This window comes from Nicotiana attenuata, unplaced genomic scaffold, assembly GCF_001879085.1.
Source record: "Nicotiana attenuata strain UT unplaced genomic scaffold, NIATTr2, whole genome shotgun sequence".
NCBI classification, from domain to species: Eukaryota; Viridiplantae; Streptophyta; class Magnoliopsida; order Solanales; family Solanaceae; genus Nicotiana; species Nicotiana attenuata.
In genome coordinates this window covers 46,782-58,117 of record NW_017674062.1, presented here as the reverse complement: position 1 = coordinate 58,117, position 11,336 = coordinate 46,782, and the positions used below count along the sequence as shown (strand labels likewise).

Genomic DNA, 11,336 nt, shown 5'->3' with positions numbered 1-11,336 from the left:
TGTTTAGGATATTTGGTATAAGCTGGCAGGTGGTGTAGCAGCCAAAACAGGCAGTTTCTGCCAAAAATATACCAAAAAAGCGACCAACTTTGGTGTCCAGTTGGTCGCTATTCACTTAAAAAAAAAACTAGTAATTTTGCGACCAAGGTTGGTCGCTTATAGTTAAAAAAAAATTAATTCTTGCCATTGGCGACCAATATTGGTCACCCATTAAATAAAAAATTATAACATTTATTAATATAGCGACCAAAGTTGGTCGCTTAATATGATTAAAAATAAATAAAAATAAAACGTTATTTACATCTGGAGACCAACTTTGGTCGCAAAATATATAATATTAAAATATTTGAGCGACCAAAGTTGGTCACTATATGCTTTGCCCGGAAAATTTGGTCCTTTTACCTGGAAGACCAACGTTGGTCGCTATTTAGCGACCAACTTTGGTCTCTAAGGTAAAGGGACTAGCTTAATATCGACCAGGCGTGGTTGGTCGCTTTTTGGTCACTTTTTGGCCAATAAGCGACCAACGTTGGTCGCTTTTGTTGGTCGCTTTTTTCCGGAATTCTAGTAGTGAATACAGTTTTAATAATATGTATTTTATAGATCAAAAAGTTTTTGAAATCGATTCTATAGAAAACTTGACAATCTTTTTGTGGTATATAAACAAGTCACCCCTAAAATAATGATACAATATATCACTTTTAACCCGCGCCAGAAACTATTTACATCTGGTAGTCGAAAAAGTGTATAAAACTTGCATAATTTTGTATATAACATACAGAATGTATATATATACAAAACATATACAAATTTTATACAATTTTTCGGCTATTATTTTTACGGCGCTATACAGTGTCATTTTTCCAATAATGATCCCAAACAAAGGGAATCAGGTATCATCTTCATGATCAAATTCTGGGTATTACTGAATGAGAGAGGCAAGAACCCAAATTACTTTACCGTATTTATAGCTCAAGAATCTTAAGTCTTGTAGGTTTCTGTTTAGGCACTGGAATATTAGCCTAATTTGAAACATTACTAATTTGTGAGGGAAAAATCGGACCACCTACAATTCCTTTTTTTCTATTAAATTTTCTATAATAAAACCTGAAAATATAAGGAAAGGACACCCCATATTTTAATATATTTACACAATTTTAGCTTGTTCCTTTTTTTCTCTTTTGCTCAACCATTCGATGCAGCTTTTCAAGACATGGACAACGCTTTTCTTTTGAGTAATATCATTTTCCTTTTTTTCCCTTCAATACACCTTATAATGAAAAGGTTAACATATAGTAGTCATACGAACTAACCTTTACGGAGCCATGGGGGAGAAAATATGAATGAGGAGAGTGAAATTAGGAGTAGGGAAGAAGACGATAATCTGTCCTAATAAAGTCTCGAACCCAAGATGAATATTAGGTGCATCGTCGTTGAATTTCACTTTAAGTTGCTTGGAAGATTCGACTCCACACTACACAAAATTCCCCAGTCGACTTAACTGGGCTTACTGTTTTGCTATTTTGGCCAATTTGGAGCATTAACTAGTTGTGATAGTCCTGAGATAGTCTTGGTGGCCAATGCCCATAGCCACTCTTTGCAGATATTGGACTGTATCAAAAGATAATAGAAAATGATGCAATCGGATAGCAATTTCCATCAATAAGAATTGATCAGGTAACTATCTATTACATGGGGAGACACTGTTACTCCAAGACAACTTTCTACTAAGCAAAAAGCAGTGTGAAGAGATACAGGAACACAGGTTAGAGGGGAATTGGGCTACTCAGACTAATTTGTTAGATATCATTATTTTCATCCCAGGAATCAGCAGCAGCTAATCCTTGTGTCACATTAAATCTTATAACGTTCCATTCATTCTGCTTCCGTCCATATATTCTTCAAGAAAATTACTCAACAACTCTTTTCGCAAGCACAGCTTTTTCCATCTTGTTGTCCAGAATGAATTGAGCTGACGTTGGATGAGATCCCGATTGATCCTTTATTGTGCTGCGAGAGTCAAGGACAAACAGGTAAGTTAATCATCATAATGATTTGTGCAAAAACTAACAAGGGCATCCTAGTTTGACTGTTAGGCACAACTTAAAATATCAGTTTCAGGATGTTTTTGAAGGGGAATAAGCTACACCCTTCGACTACACTTAACACAAACACATGAATTTGCACGTTATTTAAGCTTTATGCTATACGATGCTACGCTATGTAGAACTGGCCAAACTCTGTTTCAAACACTTGATCATGGAACAAGCAGAATATGTCAAATGTTTGTTTAAAGAACAATTAAGGGATAAATACTAAAACTGGAGTCCTCTATATATAAAACATCGTTAAAGGCTTGAATAAGCTCCCTTCAACTCCTTAAGTCTGTCTAGGAAGCCTTAGGTTTTTCAGCTTAGTCTTTTTTGGCGCAATCACGCGAGTTGCAGAGTTTACATGGCTATACTAAACTACCACAATCTCCTCTATGTTGGGACTACTACTACTTGGTACCTCCCCACTTCACAACTAGAAGCCATTTATTCAAGCAAAGGCCAAACTTCAAAGTAATGAGGATGACCTAAATTTCCACATGACATCCAAATCAAGTTTACTTCATTCAAAACCACTAGACTAACTTGATAGAACATTTCTGGAGCCAAAAGTTCGTATTGAAGTAAGTGAAATGGAAAGCAAGACTCTACTAGAGGGACAATAAAGAGAAGCAGAATATCAGGAACATCAAGTAGATCGTGAACAATCTTATCCCTAAAGTGAGTATCATTTAGTAAAGGGGACTAATATTATCCAGAAAATAGAATTTGCAACTTCTTTCCACTCAACTAAGGAATAGATAAAATTAGGTGATACAGGGTTGGACAAGTGAATTAGGTATTTATACTGTCCAACACAATAGTAATAGTTACTCATGTCATGCTTTGTTAAACAACCATTTGCTTGGAAGTAGGTTATACCTTATACTTGCAGGACTTGATGATTGAAGTTAACAAGTCGTCTCCAGCTAGTTTCCTCACATGCTGAATCAAGTCTCGCCTCGTCATCTTCCTCTCCTGAAATACAGAACTAGATGTGAACAACTGAACAAAAGAATATATTGACACACATACTAAGAAGAAAATTCAAAGAGCTTCAAGCGCATACCTTATGATCACTATGGTATTTCGTAATCAATCTGATAGTGTGAGGCGGCAAAAACTTTGATAGAGCAGAAATCAGTGCAGGAAATGAAATCCAAGGTGAATTTGGATTTTTAGCAGCAACTCCATTCCTTTGAGACTCTGCACAAATGAGACCATAATTAACAATCTAGCACAATCCTCTAAATATTCTAAATTATTGAAACATCACTAATTCTCCTTTATGCTTAAGGTACTGTACAGTATGCTCACCTTTGACATGAGAGGTGACTCTGAAACTGACCATAAATTCTGGAAACACATAGCTATTCATTTGTGTACTCCACACAATATACTTTCTAGGACAAAGCAAATTATCAACCCCTGTATCAAATTCCTCAGAGCTCGGATGCCACTGTCCTGTTCCAGGATGTACAACTTCACTTCTTCCCAGTATCACACGACAAAGCAGCAAATGCCTTATCCCATTTTTATCAGCAACAGCATTTTGCAGACTGCCAAAAAAAAAAATCAAAAATCAGCTAAAAGGAAAAGAATTAAATACCTCAAAACAAGAAAGTGCAATAGAAGATGAGTTTCAAGTACCAATCAAGAGGATAATTGTCTGGAGAAAGGCATATAGCGTGACCATAAGCTCCATTGTTCGAAGAATGAACAAAACCATGTGAAAATATATTGTTAATTTCATCTTTTGAAGCTCCAAACCAAGCGTATTTCACATTAGCGTTATTCCCTCCGCATTTTTTCTCCACAGCTTTTGAGAAAATAAGGAAGGATTGAAGCTTTGCTTGTTTTGTGAAACTAGAGCAAGTTTCCTTATGAATTGCCGTAATTTGCGTTGATGCTCCAAAAGCACCCAATCCTGACATAAACTTCTCTCTGATAATTCCGTATACTTTATCGCCCTCATTAATTCTCATCAAACCAGTGTTTTTTTCTGAATATTTTGAGCCAATAACCGAACTCTCTGCATCAGAAACTTCTGGATCTTGCACGTCATCACTGCTTGAGCTTGTAGATTCAGCGGATTGTTGTTCAAATTTTGGTTGGTACATATTGAGAGGAGCCAAAATCTTGTGATTATTAGGGTAATCTTGAACTGTTGCTTCCCCACGAAGAAGAGAGAAGAACTGAGGCTTCACAAAGTTCTCCATTGTAGAATTATTCGAACTAGAAAAGAAAAACTATTCGAGGGAGGACAGTTTGGTAAATCTAGGAACTGTTCAATCAATTTCGTAGAGAATTTGAATCAATATTTAAGCATTGGAATCAAATTCTGAATGAACGTAACTGAAGCGAGCTAAGGAAAGAACCAATGCAGAATTGTAAAGTAACGGAAGAGAATATTCACAATATAAAAAATCAGAAAGAATCAATACTTGCTTAGAAAATTAAAGGGTCAAGACGAAAAAGACAGACTTAAAGCACATTATTCTCGAATCCTTTGAACTCAAAACCTGTCGAGAAAACTTGAAGTTAAAAACTGTTAATGGGTAGGGGAATTGTAGCAAAAAGAAAAAAAACAGGAGAATTATATAGTTTTTGTATAGCCAAATCCAAATCAAAGAAGAAGTAGGATTACTAACTTGGGAGAAAAGAATGAAGAAATGAAGAGAGGGAGAATTAATAAGAAAGAAAGCCAACGGTAAACACCGCCACAAGTTTACTATTTGGGTTTTAAGTGGGCGGTGAGGTTGGTTTCCTTTTCTATACGATTTTGGGGTAGCACTCTGTTTTTATGAGCCGACGTTTTTTTCCTTTTCAATTACTTGCGTGGGAAGGCGTGAGTTGGATGGGTTTGGGTTTGTTGGATACACTCCCTTTGGTCTTGAATTTCCTATTTTGACCTTTGTACTAAAAAGGTTTCGTAAAGGATTTGGTCAGTAATGGTTTCAAGTAACGTGTGCCGGTACGTGGACGTGTACGACAACTGTTTGGCCAATGTTTGTTACTAGTAATAATTTAGTACTATTTTGCTATACTATTTTTTAAATGAGAACTCCATTTAGTTTTTCTATTTGGATTTTGCTTTGGGATGAAGGAGAGGTTTTAATTAGAGGCTAAGGAAGTTTCTATTTATTAATTAAAATTAAATGGGTATTATTTTATTGTATTTATCTTTTATGTCGGTCGACTTATATATATATATATATATATATATTTTTATCTTGTTTCCAATGGTAGACTCCGGTATTGTATTTCACATGGGGCAGATTTATTATTGGTCTTTATTATTCTTTTGGAAGGGCATTGCAGTCTACTACTAGAAGTTTTCTTTTCTTTTCTTTTTCTAGAAATAACACTGACAAAATCAACATGCACACACTGTTTTGTGGATAAGGACTTGAGTTTTAAAAATTCATTTTGGAGCAGGACCACATAAAACACAACTTATTCTTAAGCATTTACTGAATTAACCACGTGTTTTCTGAGTTTTTATCCCTGCTTTGTCTTTACCATTAAAGAGAAGGCATCAGTAATTTAGCGGGGTTATCAGCTATATATTCAAACTCGAATTGTTTTTTTTCTTTTTTTTTTTTTCAATGCTAAGCACCAGGGGTGTCAATGGATATTCAAAAACCGTCTAAACGGCGCCAAAAACTTGTTGCTCCCAAACGCACACGCAAGTATACGCGGTCGACAAGTAATATAGGATTGTAAGTCCAGATATCGTACCCACAGGGACTTGTGATTAACTATAACCTAAATTAAACCCAAACAATTAATCTATTCAAGAGAATTCAAAAGTACGAATATTTAACTAAAGCTAATCTAGAGTAACAAATTAAGAGATCAAAGAAAATAAGTTGGCGAATAATAGAGACGAATTCAATATGAGTGAATATTCTAGAGCTATGGGTTAGCTAACTATCCCGTTGAGTTTTCCACCTAAATTGTCTAATTAATTTATCTAGTTTATTGATTGACAGGGTTAATATTGCTCGTAGCCTTCTCCCGAAGTACAACTCGCCTATTCAAGCTAACCTAATGCCTATATTCCTATGGAATTAGGATTAACAATAACACATTTATAATTCCCGTATAATAACCAAGCAAGGCGATTAGGTATATTCCTATCCTGACCGCAAATCCGCTCCCCCTAAGAGTTAAGATCTTGCTCTATTCAATCTTATATGCAATCTAGAATTCCCTCTCCCGAGTTCAATCCTAGATTCGTAGATAGTATTCAATTGGTGATCAAGCAATCAAATAATTAAGCACAAGATTGAATAAATAAACCAATATGATAAAATAATAAGAACAATTCAAGCTTCAAACTACAACGTTCATGTAGCACCCAAAACTCTAGAACTAATAAACTATGAAATTAAAGGAAGAGAAAAGAAGAAAAACTAGTTAGATGCCTCCTCCAAGCGTGGTGTGTGTTCCTCCACGTGAATTCTCCTTCAAAGTATGTTAGATCTCTCTAAAGTGGCGTCCTCCCCTTCAAAAATAGGTTTAGTCTTGCTTTTATACGTGTTGGTTAGGTCTAGGACCAAAATAACCTTGTTCCGGGCGAAATATGACACATTTCACGTCACCAGCGCCCAGCCCGGCGCCAGGCGCCCTCCATAGCTCCCAAATATTTGTGCATACTGTTTTTGGCGCCACAGGTGGCGCCAGGCGCCGCCTGTGGCGCCCAACTGGCCCTTTTTTCCCGGTTTCGTTCGTTTTGGCTCAAATCTTGCGCGTTTCGCCCCGTTCTGTTTGGAATTTGGAAAAATGTAAAACATGAAAGTTGTAGCCCTTTGAGTTAGCTTTCCAACCATATATTGTGGAGACCAAATGGGGTTCTGAGAAAAAAGGTATATCCATTTTACTAGACAGTGCGCAATATGCCTACTCGATTCTTCGTTTGCTCTAACTATCATCCGTTGACCCCCAAACACAATTCCGGCTTAATTCCTTGAGCTTTTACTCAGACTTCAAAGCTCCAAGCCACTTGAATTCATTCCATAACATCTATATAGCTCGGAATCACTCCTACAAGGCATAAAACACACAGTTAGTGCAAGACACTAGCGATTAAAGCTCAAACTCAATCAAAGTGCAGTAAATTTGAGTGTAATAATCGACTAAAATACGTAATTATAGCCTATCATCAGTATCGTACCGAACCGATTTTTAGGTTTATTTTTAAGAACCGTAGGTTTTTTATATAAATTTATAACTGCACCTAAAATTAGGGTAGGTTTTTTATTTTATAAAAATAAACCGAAAAAATATCGAACCGTACCGAATAAATTTTACATGTGGAATATATATTTATCTAGTAAGTTTAAAAATAATAATACATTAAATTTTTCTTTGGGCCTTGGAATTATGAAAACTATTACAAGCCAACAAGTAATTAAACTCAAAATACTAGTAATTCCTAAAACCTATTATGCTATTTCTACTTAAACTAAGTTATTTCAAGTATCTTTATTAGCAAGACACAAAGTATTCTAGCGATTATGAGTAGCAAGCTACATGTATTGAATATGTTTCCTTTCATATAATTTAGATTTATTTTTTAAATATTTCATCTTCTATAGACTTTATTCTTGAGTCCCAGCTTGGTTAATATCTTTCAACTCGTGTGATTTATATTTTTTTTGCCTTTATTTGGTTTCTTTTACGTTGTTGTAGAATAGTTGATGGATCTATACTCTAGCCAACTTTTTTTTTAATTCATCACCCTTTAAACAGTAAAAATGTCTAGAGAGTTTTGTTAAGTCCTATAAAAGAACGTATGTTATTGCATCCTATTTCTACTGTTGAATTTTATATGATATTTAAAAAAATACCGAAAATTAACCGAACCGTACCGATGCCGAAAAGAAACCGACATGATTGGGACAGTTTCGGGAAGTCTAATTTTGGTTATACATAATAGAATAACTGAAAAATTGGTATGGTATAAATTTTATAAAATAACCGGCCGAACCGAACCATTGATATCCCTATTAAGCACCACGTAGCAACAACGAAAGGTAAAAAGATTTTACAGCATAAAAAAAACTCTCCTTTTGAAATTATAAAATTAATTTATCTATATCATGAATGAAAGGAATAAATTCACCGGAGGATTAATTCTAATAAAATAGCCTTGAGCGTTCCAATTTAAAAGGACGTGTATGATAACTGTTTTTAAAATAAATTTAAGCAAAAACTTCTAATCCTACCATCTTTTCGCACAAGTTAAATCTTTCTACACTAATCGTTATTGACGTGAAACATTAACGTAACACTTGTTTTATAAATAAAGAAAAATCAAAAGAGATTTTCCTATTTTCCAGTTTTTGCAACATTTTCTAATAGTATTCGGTCAAAATTGAGAAATAGAAAAGCATTCTAATAAGTTTTGAAGCCATATTTTATAAAACAAAGCAACATGTACCATATTTTTCCAGTAATAAGCTGATTAAGCAAAATGACAGGGAAAAAAAAACAATTTAACCCACCTCGCCATAATCAATCTTTTATCATAAGAAAATCGTTCGTCCCATAACTAAATAAATAAACAAGAAAATACTTTGGCAATGCCAGGACAAAAATGTGGAATTAATCCAGAAAATTCGAAGTGCCATAGCCATAAGAAAGCAAAATGCCTCAACTATGAACTCTTCCACATAGAAAGTACAATAGAGAAAAATTATACATGTTAACATGCATCTGGTGCAGAAACCTTTGCTGCTGCATATGATCTATCTCTTAATATCTTACAAACTGCCTTGTATCGTCACTTCCTTTCTTTCCGTAAGGATTGCTATCACTGAACCCATTTCGGCTTCCTTCAACTTTGCGCTTTTTGTTCCTGAACTTGGACGCATTGCTATCTATGTTGAGGTGTACTTTTGGAGGATTAGAGAAACAGAACGAAGAAGCTACAGCCTGCCAATCACCATTTTATCCGTTAGTACTTTCTGGATCATAGCAGCATTTGGAATAAGTGCGTAGAATATAATATCCTATCCTAAGATAGCAAATATGGCATGCCCTATGTGTCACATCCCACCAGTTCAGCAACAGAGTAAGAGGCAACTTTAAACACTAAACAGTGCCATATAAAGTCAAATCAGAGACAGTGCCATACAAAGCACTACTGAAATTCTTACCAGGTACAGGAAGACAGTACCACTTTCTAAATGATTCCTTTCGCCCTTAAGCTAGAAGATCTGAATTGGTTAATACTACTCCTATTTAAAAGGGGAACTGTAGGTCTGAAATTTTAAAGGCGTAATAAAGTAACATGGATGAATACCCTAATTCAAAGAAAATGCAAATTTAACTTCGGCCAGGCCCAACAGTAAAAAGATTATTGGCTGAAGCAAATAAGTGTGGCAAAATACTCCTCTCAGGGATGAACACAGATAAAAAATAGCTATAGTAGTGCAAGCACACAACTAAGGCTTAGAGAAACCACACTTTTCATATGTATTAACCGGCAGTAGTTTCAATTGTTTGATCAAGAAAATATAACCTGATGTATGAAACCATAATAGAGTTAATTAATCAATTCCTAGAGCGACAGGCCCACCGTACCTTTACCATCAAAGTCTAGCTAGAGAGTTTGTAAAACATTCTCCATGTTATTATTCTTTACTGCAAAGCATATGTGATACTCTCTGTATATTCTGTCCTCTTTCTGCATATTCTGTCCAAAATTTTTGCTTACGCCACAATTTCATCTCTCTTTGTTGTACAAGCATTGTGCTTATAAGGGGCCTAACTTCACAACTTTTTGGCTTTTAGCCTAACTTCACTGTTTACATGCGCGTTATGGGAGGACATAAATGCGTCCTACACACCAGAATAACCATGTCTTTCTTTCATCCCTCTGTATCCTAATTGATGAAACCATATTACCTTATTTAAAAAGGTATTGCACTGAAATGAAAGTCCTTATAGTTTATAACTAGAGTCATCTGTTATCTTATTTCTTAAATATTACATGTCTATGAGAATGTATCCACCATAACATTGGAAAAGGAAGCAAGATCACGTACCTGTAGATCAAGTCGGTGAACGTTGAATATTTCCTTCATGGAATGAGAATTATATGCTAGAATATAGGACCTATATGCCTCTTTAGCTGACTGATTCAAGTAATAGTTATTTGCGACCAATTTTTCCTGAAATAAATAGTTGCATTCTTTAAACACCAAGTCCTCATAAGCTAAAAGAAACATACTCAGTTGGCTAAATAACTTTTTTTTTTAAAAATACAACCAGCTGTCACAGATTTACCAGGAGAGACTGCACATTGGCCACCTTCTTATGATCAAATTCATATTCTTTTACAGGCACTTTTGCCGCCTGTCGTAAAAGCACATGCATATATGCACATTAGACTATCAAAGCAAACTCACAATTTAACAAAATTATATATGAAACACTGAAAAACTCAACAATTACAACACGAAATCATCAGGAAACAGTTTTAAAGAAAAGCCAAAAAAATTCTAGAATAATTAACGATCAAAATGGTAAATATCAGTTTGCCGAGCTCCAACTTTTAGCCCGATCTTTTTACCAGATAAAATTAAGTATATTTCGCTTATACTTGGTAAATATATTTTCAAATTTCAAGGACAACAACTCCTACTTCAAGGGAGCAATGCTTCTGATGACACGTTTAGAATTCTAAGAGATGTTTTGTTATTCTGTAAATTTAAAAGTGTGATTGTGAAGAGACCTTGAGGTACTTGAGAAACTGCAACTCTTCCGGAATCAAGAATAGTAATGCATTTCCTTTAGCACCTTCCCCACGTGCTGTTCGACCAACTCTGTGTATATACTCCTGTAAAGGTTTGCATATCAAATCATAAGGAACGAGAATTTCTCCCTTCGTAACCAAATTTGAAGTAAAGCGTCTAATACCTTGGGTTCATCAGGGGGATCAAACTGCACAATCCAATCCTGGAAAGAGGGGCATAACAAGAATCAATACTTCCCATTACTATCTTTCAGAGGGAGAGAGCTGTCAGATATATATTTCAACTAGTTATGAGGAACATGTCACTGTTTTTTTCTCACTTTAGAAGTTGTACAGTAAAAACATTCTACTTCTAATAACACTTAAAATTAAAATAGAGAACTACATATGATAGCACGACAAGATAATCGTCGCAGAATGAATTGAGCACCGACTACATTTTTTCTTTCTTTGATTGAAGATCTCTTTTACACCCACCC

General features: G+C 35.1%; 2 protein-coding genes across 2 annotated transcripts in view; both read right to left on the bottom strand.

The window, feature by feature from the left end:
* Nucleotides 1-1,624: 1,624 nt before the first annotated feature.
* LOC109217917 (probable inactive poly [ADP-ribose] polymerase SRO5) lies at nucleotides 1,625-4,900 on the bottom strand. Its single transcript, XM_019382215.1, has 5 exons — nucleotides 3,741-4,900; nucleotides 3,408-3,649; nucleotides 3,160-3,296; nucleotides 2,973-3,068; nucleotides 1,625-2,010 (listed from the first exon to the last, which is right to left on the bottom strand). The coding sequence occupies exons 1-5, from the start codon at nucleotides 4,307-4,309 to the stop codon at nucleotides 1,915-1,917; spliced, it is 1,140 nt and encodes a 379-aa protein (XP_019237760.1). The 5' UTR covers nucleotides 4,310-4,900; the 3' UTR covers nucleotides 1,625-1,914.
* Nucleotides 4,901-8,592: 3,692 nt separating this feature from the next.
* Nucleotides 8,593-11,336, bottom strand: part of LOC109217916 (DEAD-box ATP-dependent RNA helicase 51) — a 6,590-nt gene continuing 3,846 nt past the window's right edge. Inside the window, exons 8-12 of the mRNA XM_019382214.1 lie at nucleotides 11,022-11,060; nucleotides 10,837-10,941; nucleotides 10,389-10,457; nucleotides 10,148-10,273; nucleotides 8,593-9,032 (exon numbers count right to left, since the gene is read on the bottom strand). Coding sequence (XP_019237759.1) covers nucleotides 8,853-9,032; nucleotides 10,148-10,273; nucleotides 10,389-10,457; nucleotides 10,837-10,941; nucleotides 11,022-11,060 — 519 coding nt within the window. The 3' untranslated portion in view covers nucleotides 8,593-8,852. The remainder of the gene's footprint in view (nucleotides 9,033-10,147; nucleotides 10,274-10,388; nucleotides 10,458-10,836; nucleotides 10,942-11,021; nucleotides 11,061-11,336) is intronic.

Bases quoted from the DNA above. Each gene is read 5' to 3' on its own strand.
- LOC109217917 (XM_019382215.1), bottom strand. From the start codon at position 4,309: ATGGAGAACTTTGTGAAGCCTCAGTTCTTCTCTCTTCTTCGTGGGGAA. The intron at 3,650-3,740 runs GTACTTGAAACT...TTTTTTTGGCAG, and splicing joins GACAATTATCCTCTTGATTG to TCTGCAAAATGCTGTTGCTG. The intron at 2,011-2,972 runs GTATAACCTACT...TGACTCTCGCAG, and splicing joins TCAAGTCCTGCAAGTATAAG to CACAATAAAGGATCAATCGG.